A 27,547-nucleotide genomic window follows, 5' to 3' on the forward strand; every position below is an offset into this window, starting at 1 on the left:
TAATGCATTTTTCATTAATGTATTCTACTTGGAAGTTCCAATTTCTTGTGTCAAAACAGTTAAATAAGGCCCATATAAAACTTATTGTTTAATGGACAAAAATATTCAGAGATGGTAGTTTATTCAAAATATTGTGGGTCTATTCAAAATTTTATGGGCTGTACTCTTCAACTCTGTAAGTGATCTGGCCCTAATGACAATTTATTTTGGTACTCTGTTATATGTTCCCCTCTTAGTGCAAATCCTATAAACCATCCTGAGTCTGAATGTGTAATGGGAAAGAGGACACAAATAGAGATAAACGGTAGAAATATATGTATGCCAAATAACCACTGGTTGTGGCTTCAGCTCTTCAGGATGCCAGGCTAAAACAGCAGGGATCCATGTTTCAAATAGCAGACAAGCAGAACCACTGGAGTGAATGCAAAATTGCAGGTCCATATGTATGATCTGTAAAATCCAGCTGCATCTGAAAAGTTTGATTCTTCAAGTCTGGCTCTTACTCACATAAACATCTCATAAAGTTACAGATTCTCCTAATGCTGTTATTATTTTTGTAGTATTTCAGACATTACCCTATTGCAATGTTCTTATTAGCCCAGAACTTATTTCCTTGCAAACACTCCTGTAAGCACTACATAAACACAAGTTCCATATGTTGTCTTGGGCTTTATTGTACTGTTGCACAATTATTAAATGCATTTAATCTATACATTTGTTACACAAGTTCTCTCAAATATAAAATGCCAAAGTAAAGATCTTCCAAACAAAGTAGACTCCATGCTGGAGATAGATATAATGATTTATAATCAATGGATATATATGGATACATAATATAATGGATATATAATACCTAACTTTGGTGTCATTAAAGTGCTAAAAGCCAATCCTGTTTGTGCACCCTGAGCAGTATTTCAGAGTGTTTGAACCCTTTGATTCAGTGTCTTTTGAATTATTATTGCTGAAAAGGTGTTGTAACAAAGAGCCGTCTTTTGTTGTTCTTTTTTCACAATACTATCATGTTAAACATACAGCTAGTGTATGAATTATGAAAACAGATTTGGAGATTGAGTGAGGTCAGATGGACACTCTAAAAATTATTCAAACTCTGTAACATCTGGGTCAAAACTGATTATGAAGTGCATTTTTAAATAGTATTTTTTCAAGCAATCCTTGTTAATTACTTTACATTTTAATCACATATGTTCAAGTATTCAAACAGACAGATAGCATAGCAATCATCCGAGTTAGTATCTAGATAGATAAAATTAATACTAATTTACTCTAAATTCCCCAAGGTTTCTGGTAAGGTTTTAGGCTCAGATTTAAAATTGGAAAAATTTGGTAGGACAGAAAAGGGAACAAATTCAATTCTACTTTCCAGACCAATCTCTCACATAATTGCATCCACTCCTTTTTAAATATCTCTGCAAATCAGTGTCTTATTTTTGTAATTTCTTGCACACGTGCTGTGCGTGATGGATGCCCTATTCGCTCTGTCTTCTGCAGGGAGATGTCACTCTGCAGAAATCTAAGAATCTGGAGGATCAAAGCCTTTGATACTTAATAAATTTGCATATCTTTTTGAGACCAGTACACTGTTTTAAAAGCGTTACTTCATCTTTTCCCTACTTTAATACAATCTTCTCTCCACTACATTGTAGTTAATACTGCCTTTTCAATGGTAGAAAAGTACCTGTCTTGAAATATTACCTTATACTTTGATTCCAGTATTTTCCCCACCTTTAGTCCATAAGAAAATACGTTACCCTCTAAAATATTATGATAGGTTACAAAAAGTACCTCTTGTCTTCAGGGAGAATGACACATTTTTCTGTACCCGTGTTCTTCACAACTAAGAAGGGCCTCTGTCAAAGCCAGCTTTCTGGGACTTCATTTCCAGGAACAATTTTCTAAAGTGACAAACACTATGGGGAAATCTGTGCTAACTGTTAAAAAACCTACAACTGAGTTATTTGCAGTACTGTCATGCTAACTTCCACCTCAATAAGACCAAAGAAATCTCAGGAGGGGACTCTGCTAATAGCTTCTCACTGACCTCCTTGCATCAGGCCCTTCTGGTGAATGGTGGCCCAGTAGTGAATATGGCAAATGAGGTGTGAAAGCACAGATTTATTTTTTTTTAAGACTATGGTTCTGACTCGTCAGGGAAAAAAAAAAAAAAAAAAAAAAAAGAGAAATGAGTTATACAATAGATATATTTTTCCCCTAGAATTCTCTGCCTCAGACCTTCCATCATGGAAACTCAAGCACGACCTGGAATATTAATTGTGTCAGGTCAAGCATACTGGCAAATGTACCATTTGTTACCCAGTCATCCTTAGCATTACATTAATATTTTGAATCATTTTGCATTTCTAACACTCTATCATTTAGTTTCCTCCCAATCATTTTCTTATCTTTATAATTAATGGTGGCATATAAAGAAAGAAAAAAATAAAAACAAAACAAATATTAATTTCATGAACATTAGCAAAGAAAATATTTGATTTTTTTTTTCATACTCTGTATTGCTTCCACCTCTGATCCTATATTTAGTCTATGCTGTAGAATATCCATTTTTGTCTTTTCCTGTTTACCATTTCTATAAGGAGAGAAAGACTTAACTGTTTTTTTTCCAGAATTCAACACAGAAATTATTTAGGAGCTTGCCTTGAAAACTAAACTATGAAGGAAGAGAGCAGCAAAAGAAATAGAAAAAAAAGGAATGAAGAAAGGAAAAAAAAAGGTGTGTGTAGAAAGGGAAAGACAAGGCTGTGTTGATTATGCTGAATAGTTCCTCAGAAAAAATCAGTGATCCCAAGTGGTATAATAAAACATGAACAGTTTTAGATGCTGCAGTTTTTTATTTATGTATGAATTATTTCTTATTCTTCTTTCTTATTTCTTGACTGGGCTTTTAAAGTCTACATATAAAATTTAAAAAAAAAATGCCCTAATAAATACAGTGCAGCTACTGCAATTCAAATAATTACACATATGCAAAGTTAAAAATCAATGAAGTAGAGCTGAAGATAAAATGTAAGCATGAAGTCAGCAGAAAGTGTATCCTCTTATATTTAAAATATTTTTTTACTGTAATTTAACTAAAAATAATAAAGGTATGCTTTATTTCAATTACTTTTCCATATAAACTCTGAAAGCCTGAAATAATCAGCATATATCATGAATATAACTGTTCCATTAAACACTAATTAAATCTTGAAAAAATATATTTGAAGGAGGAAGACTTTACAAGTGATCATCACAGTAAGAACCTAAATAAAGTCCTCCTTTCTCTTTCTGGTCTTCTAATGAGGAGTTAAGCAAGAAGGAAAAGACTTCAACAAAATAGGGATTTAACTTGAAAATCCTTTTTTGCTCCATTGTAATTTGTAAAAAAACTAAGCAAGCTGAGAGGAGAGGTAAGAGATCTTTAAAAGCCTTAAAAGTAAAAGCATGAAGGAGAGCTGTGAATGAAATATTTGCTAGAGATGGGATTGCTGAATCAACACTGACCAGTGCACTTCATCATAATTATCAGGACATACTACTGCCAAGGGATTTATAAAAATCCCACTCAGCAAATAATTGCCCTGCTGTTAGGAGATAGTTGGAGTGTTAACACACTGTCACAGTCCAGAGTTTAGTAAGATATTCAACATTCAATTACTCTTGCTGAGAACGAAAAGGAAGCATGATCATTTCTCAGCTGCTGCAGTTATGCTTCCACATGAATTCCAGTGAACAATCTTGTTAATCCCCAGATATGGTTTCTTTAGGAGGTAAAAGAAATACCTTAAAACATTAATGATTCACAAGGAAAAAAATGTGTTTAGATGCTGCTGCTATCATGTTTGGAAAAGATATGGCATGTAAAACTTCTGAATACCTAGTTTATTACAGGCTGACAGAATATCCCATGTGTAGTGAAAATAAAAAGATAATATCTTTCATATGAAATTTACTGGGGAAAGAGCCATCTATAAATATTCTGTAAATACTGTTCTAGCAACAAGTATAATAAAAATGTGTCCATCAACTCAAATTTGAAACATCAAAATATTTAAACCACATCCAAATATATTCTACTAGGAATAATCTGTGATTTTTAAACTAATAGGAACACATTTTTATATTAACAATTAAGAAATAAAGCGTGAAGTTTATCCATATACTGAAAAAATACCGAAGTGTAGTTCAACATTCCAATTTGAGATAAAATTTTCTTACCATGGCTGACAATAGGAAAAATGTGACCCAGCTTTATAAATGTAGATTCAGTTCTCACTGAGTTAGTGCTACTCCTTAGGCCTGATCCTGTAATACTTTTAAAAATATAGTCTCAGGAATTTCATCTAAATAAGAATTGGAGGACCTAGCCTATTACTGTACCTAAGATATTTTAGCTTTGTTTGAGGTACTGTTTTTATGCAGAGACTAAAAAATTCATAAATGACTGATGAGTAGCGTGTATTCTTTCAAGTGGGATTAATTACCTGTCTTCTGCTTAATATATATTCTGTTTAAACAGAGTAATAGAAGCATTAATTATTGTTATTCTGCTTCAGATTGTAAAGCTTGGTTCAGTCCTTTTCATCTGTGAAATGTTTGCTTGATATCAAAATAATAGTGCAATAATGTTTTAAATAAGTAAACCAGGCTGCAATTTTATGGACTATACAATGAGGTGTTCAGGAAAGATTCAAGTCCAGTATCCTGGCCACAGACCATAAAATCAACCTCTAAACCTGCACGGACACTAAGTTAAATTGCAGGAAACAAAACTGTAATTGAGTCTCTGAACAGGTACCGACTGCTGGGCTATTTAGGCAACGAGACAAAAGAGAAACAAACTCTCAGTTTAATGCATGGATCATTGTGGCACAATACCCAAAACACAGCAACCCACCAAATGCAGAGGTATCCCCAAAATGTATCCACCTTTCACTGATTCTCTCTCTGACTGAGGCTTACTCTGTCAAATCTAATTCTTACACAGGGTCTTGATGGCATGAGGAGATCAGGGATAATAACTGGAATGAGTGAGGGCACGGGAAACAATACTCTTAGGATGAAGACACCAAAAGAGACACAGCATTCTAAGTTCTCCTACTGACTTCTCATTTGACTTCTAACTGATTTCAAAACATGCAAAAATACATTTAAACTTGCTTAACAACCTTATTTTAAAAATAGGAATGGGAAATTCCATTACTGTTATTTTTTCCTAAAAAGTGCTGGCATAAGTACAGGATCATGTACAAATACTAGAGATCTCTGAAAACCAACCTGTTTTTAAAACCACCCAGTATAAATGGGAATTAAAGAGCTTACTCTGAAGAATATTCTCTGAGGGTGATTTTATTCTTCTGTGTCTCAATAACTGCATGTGAACACACTGACAATATTTCCTTACTTTATGGAATTATTTTGAGGCTATTTATGCTTGTGAGAAGTTTTCAGAGCCTTAGAGCATTTATTTAAAGTTTGATATTATTTACATCTTTAAAATTAAAATTCCATCTACTGTCATTGTCATAATGGAGAATATCAGCCTTTTAAGAAAAAAAATAAACTCAAAATTCACTCCTTTTCTTACTGGATTGAGAAAAGTCCTTGTAATTATACCATTTAGTATCTTTGAATTTTTAACGCCAGAAGTTACCTACCACAATACATCAGAAGACAGGAGAAGCTCTTCTTAACAGATAGAGATGGAAATCATACAGAAATTTTCCTTGTTAATGAAATAATTGATAAATAGAGAATTCATTTGCTTCAAAAATACATATGTGCAACTAAACAATGTATCATGTCATCTATTTTCATTGTTTCTAATGTCTATTACATTGTGCTTACATGTGAATCTTCCCTTGCGGACACGTATTCTGACAGATTTATTAAACAATTTGCTGTAGGAGACCTATAGGATTAGGCAATGACTAAAGACTCAAAAAGTGGCAGTATGTTTAACAAAGCAGTCTTCAATGAGACCAATTAACAATGAAGTGAATGTTTAATGGTCATATTATTGTATACAGGAAAGAATAAAGAGGGAGCTGAGCCGTATTAGTCAGGTTAGTAAAGGTTGTCAGCAATGTGTAGAAAAGAGTGATGTAATTAGAGAAAAATGAAAAGAGGAAGATTTTATTAAAAGATTGTTGCAAAATTAAAAATGGAAGCAAAGAAAAAAAATTGAAAATAAAGGTAAATAAAACAATAGATGGGGAAAGACATACAATTTTCATCACACTAAGTGCAGGACAGACGCAATTCCCAAATTAACAGTATGTATTAGACACTAAACAAAAGCATTAAATATTGAATAAACTGCAGAACTTAATGAAAGAACTTTACCATTATACTATTCACTTGCCTAAGAGCTGAAAAACAAAAGAATTGGTGTGTACATCACTCATCTTGAAGTCTCATTAAAGCAAGGATACCATCAGTGCCACTTCTTAATCAACAGGAAGGTTTGATGTTGAGAAATGTACTGCATTTTATCTTCATGACTTTTCCCATGTCACTCCTAACCTCCCTCTTCTTATGCATTTATCTTATTAAGCATGTACTTCTTCTGATATAATAGTTTCAAAAATTACCTGAGCAAGACTGTACATCACATCAAACTTGTATAAACACCAGACGGACTACTACGAATCAGCCCAATTTATCCCATTAACAATTTCAGGAATTTTGGTGGATTTCCATTCTTTGTAAGTGTGTGTGAATGTGTCTCTGTGTGTGAGCTATTTATTCGCTTTTTGTACTACAGTGTGATTTCCTAGCAGTAGAGATTCCTTCTTAAATGTGTGTACCACTTCAAACACTCAGCCAACATTCAATATATAACCCGCTCCTACCAGTTTTCTGACTCTGCAGCAATCCAGCCTTTCTGCCACCCCAACTGACAGTAATACACAAAATGTGGTCATGTTTTCCTAAGATCTCAGCATGTACACTTTTGATAGATCACACAGCTTGTCCCTTAAACTCTGCCATTAATCCTACCCACAGGAGTTGAGCAAGAAGTTTGTTGCCTAGAAAAAAATCCACACAAATAGAGATTATGCAATTCAGATGCTGAAAAAGACAGCTACCTTCTAGCTAGTGGATTTTTAAATGACTAATGCTATATGCAGAGATGCTAAATGCTATAATACATGGTAGATACAGCAGAGATGCCACTGTGCTAATAACATATGCTTAGTATGAGTGACAAGGCTAGTAACAAGCTATTTAGAGGAAGCTCTGAGAAATATTGCCGTGTCTACCTGGATATGCTTTTAAACAACTGAGATTGCATAGGACCAACCACAAAACAGCACTCGAACTTTACATCCTATTTTGCATTAAGCTCTTTTTAATGACAGATGACTTTTCAGTATAAAGTCTTTCTGATTTCTTTGCACATTTACCAAACAAATTGAAATTATTTTATAAGAAGCAGGCTTTAGGAAAAGTAGAGTTTGCAATACTGTCACAGAACATGGTTAAAATTATTAAACTTGATCTATTTTTAAGTTCATTCAGTCACTATCTTTAAAAAATAGAATGTGAATACCTTGTTTTCTTGGAAGTGTGGCAAAGGGAGAAATTATTGATTTCTGTTGGAAGCACTTTCGCTTACCACTTATGCTAGAATGGAAGAGTGAATGGGAAGGAAGTACTTTTTGGAGAAATACATCTGAAATGGTGCATAGCCATCTACTTCTTACAGGACGTAGGTCAGCAGATGGTACTTCCCCATCCTCTTTCCACTGCTCCCTCACCTATGGAGTTACCCTTTTCTGGGCATGCAGAGCACCAAGCTTGTTATGTTAGTTTTGTCTTTGATTGTACTTGCCCAGTCTGGAGAGATATCAATCCCTTCTTAGAGAAAAAGAAAGGCTGATTGAAAAGGATACCAGCTAACCTGGAAAATCTATGAGAATTGTAAACTTTGTCACTCAATGATTTTGGCAGAGTGCACACTAGATTCTGGAGGTGTATGTTGGCTTCCAGCACTGGCCTTCTTTTTACACGACCATGACATTGTTGAGTAGCAGAATTACAGTCCTGAGTGTTCCCAGGATGAGCAATCCCAAAGAGCAAGAGCTGGACTCAAATTTTAAGAGAACTAAAGATTTTTGAGTGTATGTGCAAATCACTTAAAGGTCAGTTTTGGAATTCAGCCCTAGTGGAACTAACCTTCTAGACATTAACATTTTTCTTTGTTGAGGTAGAATGTCTTCCAGAATTAGAAACAGCTTAGTTACTGGATGCTTTCAGCTTACTTTGCTTTGTCCTGCTTTTTGACAGAAACATTAAGCAACATTAACTGAGATTCCTTTCAAGAGAAGTGAGACTGTGCGTATAGTGCCCCACGAGGCACAGGAGTTGAATGACTTTCCTATAGTGAATACCTGTGAATAGAGTGATACATCTGGCTTCTGAAGTGGAAGTGAATACATAAAGAAGGCTTGCTGATCAAACATACCTGTCACAAGTAATGTAAGAAGGATTTAATGTAAATTGAGAATCCTTTGAAAATAATATTTTATAAAAACAGAACACCGTAGCATGAAGAGCTTTATATACTAATGCCATTTAAGTATAGCTGCAAGCCTGCCTGAGAGCTAGGAAAGCTCACGCTCTCCTCTTTAATTTAAATGGGATTTTTTATGGTACAAACTTTGGGAAGTACTCAGAAATATGTGACTTCGTGGCAGAGAAGTGATGAGTGAATATTAAACACCCACGGATGGGTAGGGATGTTCAGTGATTGGGGCACCTACATGTAAAAAAATTAACCATTGTAGTTCATCTTCAGGAAGTATTAGTACTTATAATGAATGATAATTTCGTCCCCTCAACGTTTTAGGGGCAGGATAGTAAAATTACAACAGTAAAGAGGGAGGAAATAAAATGTAAAAGGTAAGAGATAATTCATTCCTGATGCTAGCTCAGTCCTTGGCCTTTCTTGAACAGACACTGCCAATAGTAACAAATTATGTATAATCATTTTGTGATGTGGACTGTTCACTCGGGGCTAAGCTGAAATGACCAAACTTGCAGCCTTGTCGCTTAAACTGTGGATCTGAAGATCAAAGGCCAGAGCTTTATCCACAGAGTCCTCACCTTTATAAGAATAAAACTGCCAGATGTCCAGAGACAGAGTGGGTGTCAAACAGTGTCATTTTAGACCAATTGTTTTCCAGGCTCTTACAGGACAGCACATTAGGTTAGAAGCATATTAATCAATTGTGTCTTCTGAATATTCATTAGTCCGCTCCAAGAAGGATTTTGTGGCTTTTTTTTATTGTTTGAGAAAACCCATAACAATTTATTTTCATTTAGACAATTATTCTATCACCTGATGATCCCTCCCCCCCAGAAAGGGGAATGAGGGAACACGAAGAAACAGGAGGGCTGAAATATAAATAGATTTAATAGGATAAGACTAAAAATTAACAATAGTACTAAAGAACCAGTCTTAATCCCAATATCAATATGAGATATACAAAAATTAGCCAATTCTATCAGGAAGCTGCGGACTTCCAGCAGTGGACAACAAATGTCCGATACCGCAATAAGACTAAACAATTAACAACAGTACTGAAGAACCAGTATTAATCCCAATCCCAAGATATACAAGAATTAGCCAATTCTATCAGTAGGAAGCTGCGGACTCCCAGCAGTGGACAACAAATGTCCGATACCGTGAGTGCAATGTCTTTGGGATGAAGGGAAGGCCTCAGGGTCCAGCACTGGGGCAAGGAGTTCTCTGAACCACTGCCATCAAGGGAGAGATTGTTATGCAGCAGACTTTTGTAATTTATATTGAATGTGACATTCATGAGACAGAGTGGGTGTCAAACAGTGTCATTTTAGACCAATTGTTTTCCAGGCTCTTACAGGACAGCACATTAGGTTAGAAGCATATTAATCAATTGTGTCTTCTGAATATTCATTAGTCTGCTCCAAGAAGGATTTTGTGGCTTTTTTTTATTGTTTGAGAAAACCCATAACAATTTATTTTCATTTAGACAATTATTCTATCACCTGATGATCCCTCCCCCCCAGAAAGGGGAATGAGGGAACACGAAGAAACAGGAGGGCTGAAATATAAATAGATTTAATAGGATAAGACTAAAAATTAACAATAGTACTAAAGAACCAGTCTTAATCCCAATATCAATATGAGATATACAAAAATTAGCCAATTCTATCAGGAAGCTGCGGACTTCCAGCAGTGGACAACAAATGTCCGATACCGCGAGTACAATGTCTTTGGGATGAAGGGAAGGCCTCAGGGTCCAGCACTGGGGCAAGGAGTTCTCTGAACCACTGCCATCAAGGGAGAGATTGTTATGCAGCAGACTTTTGTAATTTATATTGAATGTGACATTCATGGTATGAAAGAATCCTGTGGGCCAGCCTGGGTAACATGCCCAAGCCTTGCTCCTCCTCGTCGCTGTACCTGGTGTGGCTCAAAAACACTGAGACCATATTTTCACAAATTCAGACACTTCTAAAAGTGCAGTTTTCCCCAGCATTAGAAGAAAAGTTAGTCCTGCGTCGCTCAACCCAGGACATTTTTTTTTTATTCCTGACTTAGAACATTTACACCTGATGTAAGTATAGTAACTTCAATAGAATTAACTTATGATTTCCAGTAGTGTAAAAAGTGGACAAACACAGTCAGTGTAACATTTATGGATTGCCACCTCTGTTGACAGAAAAAACATAATAAAAAAAATACCTTAGCATTGAATAAAATTTGAATTTAAAATATTTCAATCTGTGAACTGACAAACATGAAATAATGACTGATACCATTGATAAAAGTGATATAATTTTGAGTTCTACAATAGCTACAGAAAAGCAAAATGAAACTGGTCTAAAAAACAGAAGCTGAAAAGCTACCCTGGGGCATGTTTTTGTTACCTTTATATACAAAAGCCCTAATCCACAGTCCACAGAAGTTTGATAAATGATTGCCATTACCCAAAGTGGAATTGTTTATGGAGTATGGGGGTTACACAGAGAGAGTAAGAATGGAAAAGCTTGGTTCTGATTGCTGAAATTAGAACTTTTCACTGTTGCCCATTTTTTGCTAACATTTCCTTCCTCCTCACAAAACATTATTCTTACATTTTATTTTTTTTTTTATTGTTTTCTACAGTGCCAAAATATTAAAGAGTTATTGTCTCACATGTTTATGTCTCCCTGGAAAGGATTACCTCAGTCAAGACTAGTTTCATTAGAAGTACTTATTTTATAGCACCAGGTATTATACCCCCACAAGTGATCCTTTCCAATGCCTTAGTTTAATGGGAATAAATATGGGCAAATACTAGCCACATGTCTGAACACAATAGCCTTGACTCACCAGAGAGATGGTGACATACTCAAGCAGGCACTGAAAACTGAAGGAACTACTGCAATCTGAAAAGGTAACTCATGCCTTGTTACTGACAGTTACTAAAAGAACAACAAAAAGGTCCATTATTACACATGGATTTTGTTCTTCTCTTGCAGCTCAAAATTACCTAGGAGCTTATGAGCAGTATCTGTTCACAAACTGCCAAAGGATATCCGGAGAAATTGTCACCCTGCCAAAGAGGGATGAAAAGTGATGGACTGTTGCCTGGTGTAGGAGGGGCAATCCACAGAACCTCACCTAATCATGAAGGTGAATTAGGCACTTTGGAGTTGCATATTCTCTTGGTGGAATACCAGAGACAGTACGTGCTTTGAAATGAGCATGCTGCAAAACAATACTGCAAGGAAAACGTGTGAACTTGGTCTTCCAAGGAAGCTCAATTTGAGACCTAGTGTTGTGGGTCTAGGTCTCTTATCACACTCTCTCTGTTTGGGTTATTCCTTCTCTGGGAGAGGCAGGAATTGGAGGAATACAAAAACAAAAATTGAACACCTTAAAAATCAAAAAATGAAAAATTCTGCAATAACAAGCTACAAGTCCTTCAACTACCAGTTTCTGGAAACTGGGAGAGTATTCAAGTGTTCTTGGCATGTCATTATATTGCCCCATTGCCCCATTTTATTCCTCTATCCTAGGCACATGCTGCTGGCCACTGTCAAAGGGCCAGGGGAACCTTCAGTCTGACTCAGTCAGGTCTAATTGATCAGGACCCAACAGAAAGAAGATCCTGTACAAAAATCAAGAGTAGGCATAGACGACAAAAATTGAACACCTTAAAAATCCAAAAATGAAAAGTTCTGCAATAAAAAGCTACAAGTCCTTCAACTACCAGTTGCTGGAAACTGGGAGAGTATTCAAGTATTCTTGGCATGCCATTGTATTGCCCTATTGCCCCATTTTATTCCTCTATCCTAGGCACACGCTGCTGGCATTCCTTCTCTGGGAGAGGCAGGAATTGGAGGAATACAAAAACAAAAATTGAACACCTTAAAAATCAAAAAATGAAAAATTCTGCAATAACAAGCTACAAGTCCTTCAACTACCAGTTTCTGGAAACTGGGAGAGTATTCAAGTGTTCTTGGCATGTCATTATATTGCCCCATTGCCCCATTTTATTCCTCTATCCTAGGCACATGCTGCTGGCCACTGTCAAAGGGCCAGGGGAACCTTCAGTCTGACTCAGTCAGGTCTAATTGATCAGGACCCAACAGAAAGAAGATCCTGTACAAAAATCAAGAGTAGGCATAGGCACAGAACTAACTGCATGATTCATTTTTCTCAAGGTCTCAACAGTTAAAGCATTCAGACACAACAGAAGATCCCACAGAGCAGCGGACCAGTATTAGCTCATCTAATCTCAGCATGATCTATCACAGAGCAGGAAGTCCATGTATGGATGTGAGGCTGGGATCGAGTCCACCAGCCAGAACAAGGATAAGCTTAAGTGATGCATGTGTAACATAACATACTTGATAATGTCAAAATACGTTTTGCAATTGTGTGACAACTAAAAAAAGGATTATTACCAGTAGCGGATATAGCATACGGTGATTATGGACTAATGAGAAAAATTTAATTATTATAAGCTTCATGCTGATCTATCACAGAGCAGGAAGTCCAAGGATAAACTGTATATGTATATATGTATATGTATATATGTATACGATGCATGTATAACATAACATTCTCAATAATGTCAAAATACGTTTTGCAATTGTGTGACAACTAAAAAAAGGATTATTACCAGTAGCGGATATAGCATACGGTGATTATGGACTAATGAGAAAAATTTAATTATTATAAGCTTCATGTCTCAATAAGAAATTACAATGCAGTTCATGATAAAACAGATAAAAACAATGAAAAAATACATCTGCACTCTTATTTATATTGTGTATATGATAAATATACACAATATAATATGATAAATAAAAATGACAAGAAATACTCTTAATGAAGGCAAAGGTTTGTTAAGTATGTACTATAATTTTTATCAAGTTCATCATGAAGTCAGAATTTATCAAACTGTTAGGGTAAAAACAGACAAGGAAAACATAGTTATATATACACATAAATTTAAAAATCTGAAATACAGAGCATCTTATTTGTAGAATGGAATTTAGTTTGGAAACCCCACAGTTGCCATCTCATATTTATTTCTTGCTGTGCTTTACACTGGGATCTCTTGTAATAAGCAACCAGTAGGCGCAGCAGATAACATAACACATGATAAGAAGGGCATGGGCTTGACTGCTGGAGTTTTTTGATAGCTAAGGGAATCGTGTAGGAAAAATTTCCTTCAAATAAAAGAAGCTCATGTGTGTAAGATGTTACTTGGCTAGTTATTGATACTACTAGCATATATAGCAAGTAGATTAAAAACTCAATATTTTATTACCATGAAGTTTTAGAGCTCATGCTTTATTTTTACAGATATTATTTGGCAACTAACTTTATTTAAATCAAATAAAAATTTACTTCCTTTTTTCAAGCACACTCTTAAGCCTACCAGTAGCGTTACGTTTGTGTTGCATGGATATTACTGGCCCTACAGGAAAAAATACCTAGCTGGTTTTTAGTAAAGCAAAAAACTGTGTTTTGAGGTTGGCAGGATGCACAACATCGTACTTTCACAGTCAGTCAGTCATTAATTATATTATGAATATAAATTATTAATATATATGATTAATAACAGCAAATTAACATTACTACTGCTAGTAATTATTGATTATGCAAATATCATAACTTGTTTATTTTTCTTTAAACTTCTTTGCTAAAATACTAACATTCTTTTATTCAAATAAACAGCTTAGTTCTTATGAGGACTAAAATGGTTGTGTAAATACAATATATTTCTACAAGGAGAAATGGGAAATAGCCGTACTTGTGTAAGTTTCTATGGCAAAATACACTCTGTAAAGTTTGCAAAAATATATTTTTTATCATCCAGTGATTTCCCTGAATGTCAGTTTCATTGTAGTGGTACTCAATACACACAGCTACCTCCAAGAAGGGCGGGGAACTGCAGACAAAACCACTGAAATGTAGGTATGCCTATATAGTATTTTGTTGGCAGATCAAACTCCTTGTTCCTGAGTTTAAAGCATGCACATACTTATTCTGCCTATATTTTGAGCTGACCAGAAGCTGTGTAACTGCATTAATTCTTGAGCTAATATACCATGGCTCTCAACAGGACTAATTAGTTTGGGTTCAGTCCCATGTTATAGCTCCAGATTGGCTTGGAGAGTAATGAAAGCAAGCTCACATCTGTCTATATAAGACCATGTGTATGTACCTGGTATCAGTAACAACCAATAATGCATACTAATTCAGACTTTGATATCCATTTCTCTCTTTTTTTTTTCTTTATAGAGGTGACAGTTTATGGAAGAAATAAATGTTTGAATAGCAAGTTAATTCATGAAAAAGACAAAACATTTTGACTTAATCATAGGCCATGCTATTATATACATACTAGACACCCCTGTACATTCATGATACTGGCCTTCTTAAGCTTTACTTTTTGAAATGTGAAATAATGCTAGTGATTAGCAATGGGCAAAACCTTATATAGATACATACATATAATCTGAAGATGTTGAAGATGAAGATGAAAGTTGAAGATGGGAGGTTGGATGAGATGCTTTTTAAAGGTCCCTTCCAATCTAAACTGTTCTATGATTCTATGATTCTATATTAAGGTCTATGCATTTGTTTACATAAATTGTTCTGTTCAAAACAAGAATTGCCCATTTTCTACTGTTCAAGCAAAATAAAAACACTGCACAGATTATTATTAGTATTCTAGATCTACATCTGGGCAAATCAATTATTGTGAGCTAATTTCAGTTATTAACTAGCCCCCCTGTCTAAAAGCCACTCAGAAAACTTTTAATGCTATTTTTCACTAATATTTTACTATGCTGATTTTTTTTGCAAATAAATTTTATTTACAAACTGAGCTTTCATAACTGATAGCCGGTGAATTAAACTATTTCTATTTATTGGATATATCACAAACAATTTCCTAACAGAGAGAAAGATGAAATATTATGTCACTAAGTGTCACAGTATTTTTCCTGCATTCTTTAGGATTAACAGTTCTTACTCACAAATTATAATTTACAACCTACAAAAACCAAGCACTTAGTTCATACCTTATTGCAAATTAATTCCCTATTCATATGAAGAGCAACAAATACCAAGCATTTATGGACACAAAATCTTTTTTTTTTTTTTACAAAATTTCACATAAGGTAACTAAAAAAAGGCAAACCCACAATCTTTACCAATCACATCAATTTTGTATAAGATATATCTATTGCTATATTCACCTGTCTGTAAAGCAGCTTACATAAGAAAGCTTGAAAAAATATACAACTTTTATCAGTACACAACAACTTAAACAGTAAATATTTAAAATTTATGAGGCATTTCTATGTGAACAATCACACTAAATAAGATGATTCAGGCAGTTCTAGGAAAAGTTTTAGCTGAAAAACTGCATTTACAATCTATCCTAAAACTAAGCAGAACACAGCACCAATCCAAGCATTAGCTCAATTAAAAAAAAAGGAAAAAAAAATGAAATCCCTTCCCAGCTTAATAACTTGTTAGTTCTTGACAAGTGCAGCAACACAACAATAAGCCAGTCAAAATGAGTTTTTAAAGCGAGGTTATGCCCTTCGTGTTGTGTTATCACAGTGGCAGATCAAACTGCTGACTTGGACTCTTTTTGCCAGCAGTGCTGATGCTGCCTCTATGAAGCTGCTGTCACGGAATAGTCATGGTACCTGCTCTTGCCTATAGAAAAGCACTAAATTGAACTCGAAGTAGTGTCTTTGTGATATCTTTTCAACAAGTCATGTCCCATTCAGCCTGCTAGTTTATCTCTGTCAGTCTGGGGGCCCAAGTGGTTTGCATGAGCTGTCAGGGACAGGTACACCAACCTGCTCAGTGCTAAGGAGGTAATGCATCTTTCGGGCTTGGTACTTCTTTTCCTTTTCTTTCTTTTCTAGCTCTTTCCTTTTCTCTTCATTTTCCTTCATTTCTTTGTACTCTTGGAGTTCGTTCCTGTAATAAAATAAGTCTGCTAATTATATTACAACAATAAATAAATGTGCTAATGTTTTATTTTCACTTTAACCCTTATATAGCTTCACAGTGTTCTGCTGTTATGTGTTAGCAGTGTACTGACACCACTGGAAGGCAAAATTACAGTTCATTCAGTTGCACAGCAGCAGGATTCTATATGGATATAACTGTGAAGAAATAGGATTAAAATGATAAAAACTATGAATAGTATATAAGTTCATATCAGAATATGTCAACCTACATATTTTTACAGCTTGATAAAATAGCATTCATAGATTTCCCTTTTTTTCTCTTTAAGAGTCATTTTAGTTTGAATTTCGCTAAGCAGAAGTTATTATGATTTAGTGATTTTTCTTCAAATTGTTTCAAAACATAAGTTGTTCACTTATGTTTCAGCCAGTGCCTTGCAGCACCTCCTTCTGATCTGCAAACAGAGGAAACCTTATGGAATGAGAGACAATAGTAGACACAAGGTAAGAGTTGACATTAATTTTAGATCCTCGAGCCTTTTGTAAGGGTCAGAATGTAGGCATAGAGGAGAAGTGGATGTAAACCTTTAATGCGTGCAGTGTCCTTAAGAGGGGCTTGCATAGCATTAGGTTTTTTGCACAGGTTGCTTCCTACTCTGGTGTGATAGCAATGGTGTAGGCCACCACAAGGAACAAGAACGTGACTTCCTCAGGAGCCACTGCATGACAGAGGTTTGCAAACACATCATCTAAATGGTTGGGTCTGTGTATTCAGTAAGTCTTAAAAGAAATAAGGAACTGTACCTTGTACCAGCTCTTGAAGAACGGAGAAAACTCATGATTTTAACAGAGTGTTTAGAGGAAAACTTTACCAAAAGATGGGCATAGATTTTCTCTTCAATGGCTTTTTTTCATAGACTCAGGCTTGCCATAAATTATGCAAATGGTGGAGTGAATTAATGTTCTATAAGAAACAAAATCCATGCTGTTGTGCACCGTGCATGTGTATGGAATATTTTTGACCCAGTTAAAAAAGGTTAGTTTGATTAACATTTGTTATTTTTGTTATTAAGAAATAGCTAGTTCAAATTAACCTGTGTGCCAAAGACACCAAGCATATTCAGTCAAGCGTTTAGATTGTTTAAAAGTTAATTAAGTGAGTAAATTCTAGTCTTCATTTTTTTAAGCATGCGTGTATACGATAAAATAAAAAGCAAAGAAAAATACACTGTTCACATGTCTGGATAATTCAAGTATTCCAGCAAAACAAATTATTTAGAGAGGTCCACATTAATATTCTCAGTTGCTTCAACGCATACCAAATAAGACACTTAAGGACAGGGGTCAAATCCTGTCCAAATATTCACATGAATAAGTTTGCTGATATGAAAAATCCCATGGGAAAGTCATATTGTTCCTGAAAGTTGTTTTAATATTGTGACTTAGACTTATTCTTAATATTTTAATTATCATAATGTTAAGTTAGTTTATCAAAATATGTGAAAGAACAATAATTGCTTTATAAATATGAACACTATGAAATCACACTCTAATATACAAGTTGCAATGCAGTATTTTTATTTGTTTCAGCCTATCTTTCAAGTTTTTATCAACTAAAATGACTAAAATACTAAGTAATTAAATATGGTTTTTTTCAAATGTAAAAGAAAAAAAAATAGAATGAAAAGAAAATAAATAAAAGATTGGAAAAGATGTATAGGTCTGTTTCAATCTCTGGAAATATTTTTTGTTGCAGCTTACTGTTAAAGGCTGCTAATACAATATTTCATACAAGGTTACTTATGAAGCACACTGACGTTTAAAAATCACCATGCTATGCTTTTGCAGCAGTGTAATTTTTTTCCAACATAAGATTAAATTGCAAAATAAATGAATTACTTAGTGTGGCATGGCCCCCATTTTGCCACCCTTCTCTTGAAAATTGCTTATTAATATGAAAAAAGAAGTTGGAAAATAGCCTGTTTTGCTTTATGCATAGCGTTTTGGGGCCTCAAAGCCTGCAGAGCTGGACTAGCTGCACATTTTAGATTGTGTTGGCAAGCAGGGACGACGACCTCTCTGACCTGCATCTCAAGGCTATTATTAATCGCTAAGTAACCTGGTAAAGCCAAAGAAATTTGTTTCCATTGAAAGGATCTCTATCTGTGTCTGAGAATTTGTGCTGTACCAAACAAACCTCATTAACTGTGTCCATTTTTGACAAAGAACTAGGAGTTGGAGAGATTGGCGACCTTTCTTTGTCCTTAAGGTACAGATTTCAGAGTCACTGCATGTAGGCACATAAGCATTTTTACTTGGTTTACTTTTACTTCTTTGTTCTATATCAATCAATCATAAACAAATGAATAAATACACAATGCATATATTATCAACTTTGTTCTTTTATTTTATGCAACTTTATCGTCAATATTAGATTGTATGATACATGTTTTTCATAGATAATATTATTTCTTTTACTATTTTGAATAAAGTTTGCTATTCAGCTTTAGTATCCCTATCTACAACTGGTGAAATGTCTACCAACATATTACTTCAGCTTATTCATGTTCTTGTATACTCATGTACTTTCTTCACAGATATGGAAATTTTTTTTTTTAGAGCACAACTAGTGTTGAAAAATCCCAAATAATTATAAAAATATAAATTTGTATAACAGATGTAATGATAATGGGATGCAAAATGTTTCCAATTGTCTTCAATCTGAATTTATCAGGTTACTTTGATTGAATGATCAATAGTCATTATTTGCTGTAATTAAATGAAGTCTAAAATACTTGTTGAAGTTCAATGTAATTCATGATCTTTTTAGACAGTACTATCATCCAAATTATCACGATTCTTCCTGATTATCACACATCCTCACTAATGCTGTACCATAATCCGTTTAAAAGTTTAGTTTTCTTTTGTGGCCTACACATTTTGTCAGTTGTGCTAAAATATTCCTGTCATGCATTATCCTGCTCTGTACAATTGCACAGAACACGCAAACAGTTATGTCTCAGGGATAACAGCTCCCAAAATGATTCTCTCCTTAGAGGCAGTACGAAATTAAGAGTATGTAGTAGCCCAAACCTTTCTTGACTGGAAAGCATAGAACTTTTAGTACACATATAACTTGTATTCTAAAGCTATTTGAACCTGAAACTTTCATCTCCTTTACCATACTTTCAAAAAATTGGATAGGAGCAACAAAAGCACAGAATCTAAAAATAGTTGGATATGAATATACTGTTTCACACATTAGCAGATTAATACTAACATGTTATGTACTTTGTAGGGGTTTCACTGTTACAGTACAGAAATATGCATATAATCATAAGTGATATTAAAGACAGAAACTTGGACTTCCAAATAGAGTTAGACTTCCAGACAGCTTACATGTAAATGTGTTTATTGAGAAGTATCATGCTTGTGACCTTCTACATTTATGCCTTCCCAGAGAAAGTAAGTCCAAATTCCATTAAAGCAATTGAAAATCCGTTGAAATTAAATGATCTTTGGACTAAACCCTTACTGCCAGCCTTCGACGATCTTTGGACTAAACAGTTACTGCCAGCCTTCACTTTGAGTACTAGTAAGCAGTCTTTTCTTGGGACTATTTGATATTTTGAATACTAGCTATGATACATGATATTCTGCAAATTCTGGACCGAATTGCTTCAGGATAAACGTTTCATGGTTCAGTGTTAAGTGAGCTAATTGAATATAAGCAAATTGTTTGGCCTGCGTTTTTAAAGCTTCACCAAGATTTTGGGAGAAAAGGATTTCTGTGGATGCAAAACATGTTTTAGGTTAATTAATAGTCTTATTTGTATAATTGATGTTTGTTGCATGGCTCATAGTTGGAATAGTACTGCTTATTAAACTGTTATAACTGAAAAAATGGGTTTGTTCTTTTTTTAGCACATAATCTTTTCATTATCTTAAAGCTTATCTCAGTATATTAACAGCCTGTACTACATCTTCCTACAAACTTGGCTTCCCATACAAGCTTAGTCCAATCAGAATTTTTCCCATGTGGATTTTTATGGAATATCTTTGTAGACAAAACATGTAAGTTTTAACTAATGTAGTGTCTTACAATGATCTGAAAATTCTTCAACAAATCAGAAGAATATAATTTTTTATTAGTGCAAGTTCAGGATGCATCCTTTTGTTAAAAAAGTGAATACACCGGGTAACACAAAGTGTGTCTTCTGTGTCATAGGGAACATTTCATGTAATTGAAAATAGTCATAAGATTATTGATGTATGTGCTCAAAGCCCACAATTTAAAATGATCTTGTGTAACAAATTTGTGAAGTAGCTATTGATTTGTTAATGGTAAAATTATTTGCTTTATATGGCTTGAAAATAAAACATTTTCATATGACAAGGGAACTTATTGTTATTCTGATACCTCATTATGCAGTAGGCAGTGGTGTTGGTTCCAGCTATGAGATGCAAATTCAGTTGACAGTGCTCCTGCTGTTTGTATAAAGGTTAAAAATACACATATAATATTGTTCCTGACACTTTTGGAAAGGTCTTCAAGTGATGATTTTAGCAATATACAGATTTTAATAATTCTGCACATAATTGCATCATTTTACAAATCCACGCTGACGTACATTTATTGAACTTTATCAAACTATGGTGTTGTGTTTGCATTTTCACTGGCACTATGTGTTCCTTTGACTAGACAACCATAGAATTATAATACTAACTAAAGTAAAAGGCACCTGAAAAAATCAATAATTAGCGTAGTTGCCTAGAGTACCCAGAAAGACTACAAAGTTAAAAGTTATTGCGATTTTAAACAGTTCAGATCCCAAATCATAAAATTCCTGCAGCATAGGCAGTAGGCAACCTTAGCATAAAAGGAGATAACCTAAATCAATTTTACCTTCCTGACTATATATCATCCTTCCTGCTCAAATACAGAATATGGAAGTAAAAATTAAATTAGTGGGACAATACTTTTGGTACACCACTGCATGCCGCTTGATTTCACATTACGTTGGTGTAGGAGAAAATGGAATATGACCTGCCATCATAATATCATTTGACTTAATCTATTATATTTTGGAAAAAGTGAAATATACTTATAGACTAGCCTAGGATGTAAAAATAAGTTTAGAGACCTTTGCACTTTAAAGGCAAAGTTTTAGCAGAATACACAAACTACATACTTATGTTAGCTATGTACCTTCAGACAGCTTGATCACCCTCAACCCTTTTCTGATTTTTTGAATTAATCTGTTCAGATTTACTGAGCAGAATAAAGCAGCTCTGTAACCCCCTTACTCCTCTCTACCACAATGTATACTCTGGTGTCCATCCTGACAGAACTCCCTGACGAAAAGTATTTGATCTCAAGTTGCAGTGAAACAGATGCTCAAAGAGGCAGTCAGTTATTAGTGGTATGAGGTATCTTTCCTGCCTAGGAGACCTATCACAAATGGATGCCCAAAATTCTTACTAATTTTAAATGTGAATATTTACATCAATCCATTTGACAAATAATTCTGGAGGAATGGTACTGCAATGGTATTGCAGCGCAGTGAACAGGAAACTAATATGACTCCTTTGGATGAAAAAAATTAAAGCAAGCTAATGTGTAGGTATGCAAAACCACCCTATTATTAATTTTATAGAAAGAACTTAAAATCCCATTATACTTTGTGCATAGTAGAACATACTCTGCCCATCTTTCCTCAATGTGACAGCGTACACTGCCAGTGGAAGTATGTGACATACCAGTTCAACTGTCAAGGTCCACAATGTGATCAATATACTACGTAAGAAGTGTGATGAACATAGCAGTGAAGGGCAAACAGTGAATTAATACCTTGTGCAGATCAGATCAGGACACAGCATGTACCAGACGATAGGAAAGAATAGACTGATGTATCCTTCTTATCCTTCCAATTTCCCCTAGTGCACAGTTACTCAAGAGTGCAACAGCTTTTCAAAAAACTCTGCAGATTGCAGAGCCAGTTTATAAGTAGAAAGGGAGTATTTTCCCTAATCCATTATACAGAATCTTCAAATTAAGGCTTCAATAGCAAGTCATACAGATTTTTTCCTCACACCTATTTAAAACTTACTTTTGGGGAAATATATAACGTTTTCAAATTATTCCATTTTCTGGAAACACGCACACTTACTGCTCCAAATGTTTTTCCCTTTCCCTTATGTATATAAATCTTTAAGCTGAATTTACTTCATACTGATTGGCAGCACAAAACGCTGTGAAGTTAAAAATAATTTTTGTAAAAGGTTTGAATTAAACAATGGTGTTTTATTAGCTTAAATACTTTGATTTAATTAAACTGCAAAGCCTACCCATTATGGACGTAGCATAAGAATGATTACAACAATGAAGCTTCTGTTGGCTGAGGAGCTGGATCCAAGTATAATGGTTCAACTTTATTTGCACTCAGGTCTACACTAATATACCTAACCATAGCAGGCAAAATGTTTTCACTGCACGTCTGTTTGCTATTGACCCTTTCATGGAAAATCAGCCTGATTGATTAGCTTAAACAGTGGAATTAGTATTTGGGGGTAACAAAGCTGATCTGGCCCAGAATGGGTAACAGCACCCTAACATAAATTATTCTGATAGCAGTTTAGCAGCGGTGTCATTTCTAGAAGGGTGTCAGAGCTAAGCTGCTAAGAGAGCAATGATATTCTTAATTTTTCCAGCAAGATGTAAGAGGATGTCTAACCACAGCCAAATACCATTGAAAGTTTGCTAGTGAATGTCATGTGAAAGTATCTGTTATCTTTTGGCACGGCAATTCCCAGAAGCCTGTATATGCTACCATCTGCACAGCAATAACTAGAGGAAAGCACACTGCTATGTTTTGCCACAGTTAAGCTGTTCCCAGTACTAGAGCGAACTCATTTAAGCTGTTATCTCTCTGCTGCAGTGCAGGACAATGTAGACATATCTGTATTCCTTTTACTTTAATATATGGTACTTGGCAACATTTACAATATTCAACATTATGTGATTTAGAAAGCAAACACGATGTTATAACTTCTAAAGGTCATCAGCTAAGTTGATTTTCTTTCTCAGGGTATTACTATACAATTTGACTGAGGTCTACTGCCTGACTCACATTTTTCACTTACTTTCATAGAAAAATCTGCATATGTTTGCAAATAAAATGGTACACTTTGTTCACGTTAAAGAGATTTTACAGTGGCAAGGCAGGTAGAGCTTTTATGTATTGGCCCATTACATAGAGCAGAGCAGTAATGCCAAATCTCACAACTTCCGAGTGATTTTCACAGTACCTGATGGTTTTCTTATATTCCGTATTCATGGAATGCTGCTACCACTTGAGCATCTATGACATCATTTTTAATGAAGCATAGAACATTATGAAAGACAGAGCAGATCAGTACAATTTTTATATATCAAATGCAGTTATTTTGGGAGAGGTCTGACGCATTTTTAAATGCTGAGATACTACTTGTAAGTATGTGATTTCATAGCAGGGGCTAGTTACCAAACGGAAATCACCAACTAGATCCCAGTTTTCACAAGTGCCAGAAAACCTTATCTCTAGTTGTCTTGAAAACCTTGAAGTAATCAACATCCAAAAAAAAATCAGGCATTTCTAGTATGGCATGCAAGAAATTAGATTCAAAATTAAAATCTGTTCTCTGAAATTTGTGTTCTACCATATAAACCATACTACATTTAATTATATATTTAGTCATCCAATTACAAATGCTTAAAGAGTACACCCAACATCAGTTTCTATCCTCTGTACCTAAGCACATAATTTTCTGATCTGAGTACCAGATCCTTTCTTCAGTAGCTGAACACAATGCTAGATGGTGGTGAGGCCTCTCACCACCAAGTACAAGTAGGCTAACGAGCGCCGCATCACTTTGTGTGCCGTGCAGCTGAAAGATCAAATTAGTCTGCTAGATGACACTGTAAACATTGGTGGAAAATGAGGCTTTTTTTGAAATGCTGTGTCGTCTTGATTTGGTTTGAGGGCAGTAGAAACTAAGTTGTTCAAGGTAAAACACTGGGATTTAGTTTCACCATCAAGGATAAACAACTTAATGGATTCATGTAATTATCCCTACAAGGTGAAGAGTCTGAAGAATTTGAAAGGGGGATAATAATCAGTAAAAGTTTCGCATAGCTTTAAAAAAATCATGCTTGCAGTATAAGGAACTACAGCTTTTAAAGGGGTTATTCTGAGCAGAGTTCATAGACATAAAGCTCTTTTTTTGATACTGTGATGAAAAGGTATTATAAATCAGTGCACAAGCTGACAATACATCATAAGGAAAAAAAGCATTATTTTTTAACTTTTTGTGCACCATAACTGTGTTGAGTTCTGATGCTGGTAATATTTTAAAAGATGTTTGAAAGTCTGTCAAAAATTGTCACAAAAATTATTTTAAACAGACAGAGAACATATTGCAATAACCTCCAATGTTTATGTTTAGTACAAAAGTGACTATGTTAATGTACGGATTCTGAATATTAAAGGAGTTTTCAGTCTAGTAGAGGAGGATATAACAAGAAGCAACGGTTCAAAGATAAAATGAAACTATTTCAATGGGGAAATACAGGACAAACTTTGAACACTAAATATATTAACTCCTAGAGTAGAATAAAAAGGCTGTTTTCTATTTTTTAATGCTCAAAAGACAAGCTTTGAACACCAAATATAATTAGCTCCTAGAGTAGAATACAAAGGCTGTTTTCTATTTTTTAATGCTCAAATCATTGCTCAGGCAAAGTTTGTTATGAATTTGTTATTGATAGATATGACATTGATGATAGATCTGAAACCAGACTAGACCATCTAATTCAGAATAACATTTTGAGCATCACTACCACAAAAAAATTCTACTTTTTGTTACTCCTCATTACTGTTCTAGATTGTAAAAATAGAAGACAGTAAGTTTTCCAATTTTTTTGAATGATTACTTAAGACAACTAAGTCCTCTTAGATAACAGGAGGTTATATTTATACTAATCTAGAAAACCCAAAAATAATTAACGCAGACCTAATTTTTTTTTAAATCCCTTTTTTATTTCAGATATTTTTCTTTTAAGACAACAAAAAAGTGATTGCAATCTAGAAAACCCAAAAATAATTAACGGAGACCTAATTTTTTTATTTTAAATCCCTTTTTTATTTCAGACATTTTTCTTTTAAGACAACAAAAAAGTGATTATAAGAGGCTTTATACTGCTTTGTGTCTCATGCAATTCTATGATACTTCATGGGATATTACAGGATATACCAATATAAAGGGAAGGACCATAATTTTCCACCATAAAAAAGTCTGAAATGTCAAAGAAAGATTAATAAACCTTCACATCCTCAGTCAAAAATCAGATTATGAACTTGAAAAAAATGTAATGCATAAATACCACACTTCTAATAACAAAACTCTCTGTGGTTCTTTTTAAAGGCCTTCACCACCTGTAGCCTCTATTTCTCCCACATAAATGGGAAATGAGAAAGGCAGTCTAACCTCAAAAGCCTTCCATTGGGTAAGGCAGTGACAAATAACACCTTACTTAGTTTGGTCTTTGCTAAAATTCCTTCTATCTCTGAGTATTTTGTTAAATTGTGAGGTATGGTACTTATTTAATAAGGAGTTATGAAGTATATGATCAATTTTCTAGTTGCACTCAGACACAGTATATTACATTATGATAAAAGAAAGTGCAGTGTTAAATCAAACGTACTATCGTGCATTAATTAAAAAAGAAATTGACGCATATCTTTTGATATTCTTTTGTTTCTTTGGAGAACTTAAAAATAAGCTGCATTCCAGCACATTCACAAAAAGCTGCATGTTTAACTTAAGTACTCACTGATTTATCTGTAGATACATTCACATATAGGCTGGAATACTTGGTTAGCATAAACCAAGGAGAACTTAAAAATAAGCTGCATTCCAGCACATTCACAAAAAGCTGCATGTTTAACTTAACTGATTTCTCTGTAGATACATTCACATATAGGCTGGAATACTTGGTTAGCATAAACCAAACTTAGTTACATAAAAATTTGTATACAAATGGCTTCTACAAATAAAAGAAATATCTAATTTTTTAATGTAACACAAATTCATACATTTAAATTTTATGCTTCGTTACTAAACTGGAAACTACACACCAAAAAGAATCGTGACCTTGTTTTAATGACAAAAGAACTGCTTTAAGTAAGTCAAGTAAATGGCACATAAAATTTGTCATACTTCTAATGACCTAAACAGCTGAAATGTCTACTTCTCCAAACGTCACTTGAAAAATATTTATATACTTTTTCATGAGTTTTCAGTCTTCAAGCAGTAGAGCTCCTCCCTGATAACCTAGTATAGCCTGTATATAGATGGCCTGTCATGTCTCTACAATTAGATAAAACCAGAACTGCTATAATTTAATCAGTTACAACCTGAAAATTATATTTTGAAAATCAAGTTTATTAATATGTAATCTTTAGGTAATCATATTTATCCCCCTAATTTACACAATATTTATGATACTCTACATGTCCTTGAAATAGGGAACAGGGACACTACAGTATGAAAAAGTGGCCTAGCTGCTGGAGTTCATAAATTTTGTTCAGCTTTGGATGAGTTCAAAGAATTGCCATGTAAGAAAAGCCTTACAGAGGGAATTTATCTGATTATGGCAGTAATAATTACCCAGCTGTTTATTGCAGATAGAGAAATAATTCATGTAGGCAATAGGCCGTGGTGGCAATGACACTCCGCATTTAGTAAATATGCAAACTGTTCACTTCTAATTAACCAAGCTAGAGGATGCCCTTATTAAATGTATAAACTAAAAGTGCCTTCCTGACAAGTGATGAATTGTTACATTGCACAAACTCTTGCCACAGAATTACTGGAGTGAACTTGGGGCTTAACTTCATTAAGAGATCTTGTGGGATAGTTAAATGAGGATGGACAGCATAACAAGACCTACCTGACAGTCAATGATATGTTAGAGCTTAATGAAACTGTACCTCTTCCCCTTTTCTAC

General features: G+C 34.5%; 1 protein-coding gene across 1 annotated transcript in view; it reads right to left on the reverse strand.

Moving 5' to 3' along the window:
- Positions 1–27,547, reverse strand: part of SPATA17 (spermatogenesis associated 17) — an 87,398-nt gene that overhangs the window by 36,558 nt on the left and 23,293 nt on the right. Inside the window, exon 6 of the mRNA XM_014950601.1 lies at positions 16,387–16,510. Coding sequence (XP_014806087.1) covers positions 16,387–16,510 — 124 coding nt within the window. The remainder of the gene's footprint in view (positions 1–16,386; positions 16,511–27,547) is intronic.

This window comes from Calidris pugnax, unplaced genomic scaffold (assembly GCF_001431845.1).
Source record: "Calidris pugnax isolate Ruff unplaced genomic scaffold, ASM143184v1 scaffold24, whole genome shotgun sequence".
In the NCBI taxonomy this organism is placed as follows: domain Eukaryota; kingdom Metazoa; phylum Chordata; class Aves; order Charadriiformes; family Scolopacidae; genus Calidris; species Calidris pugnax.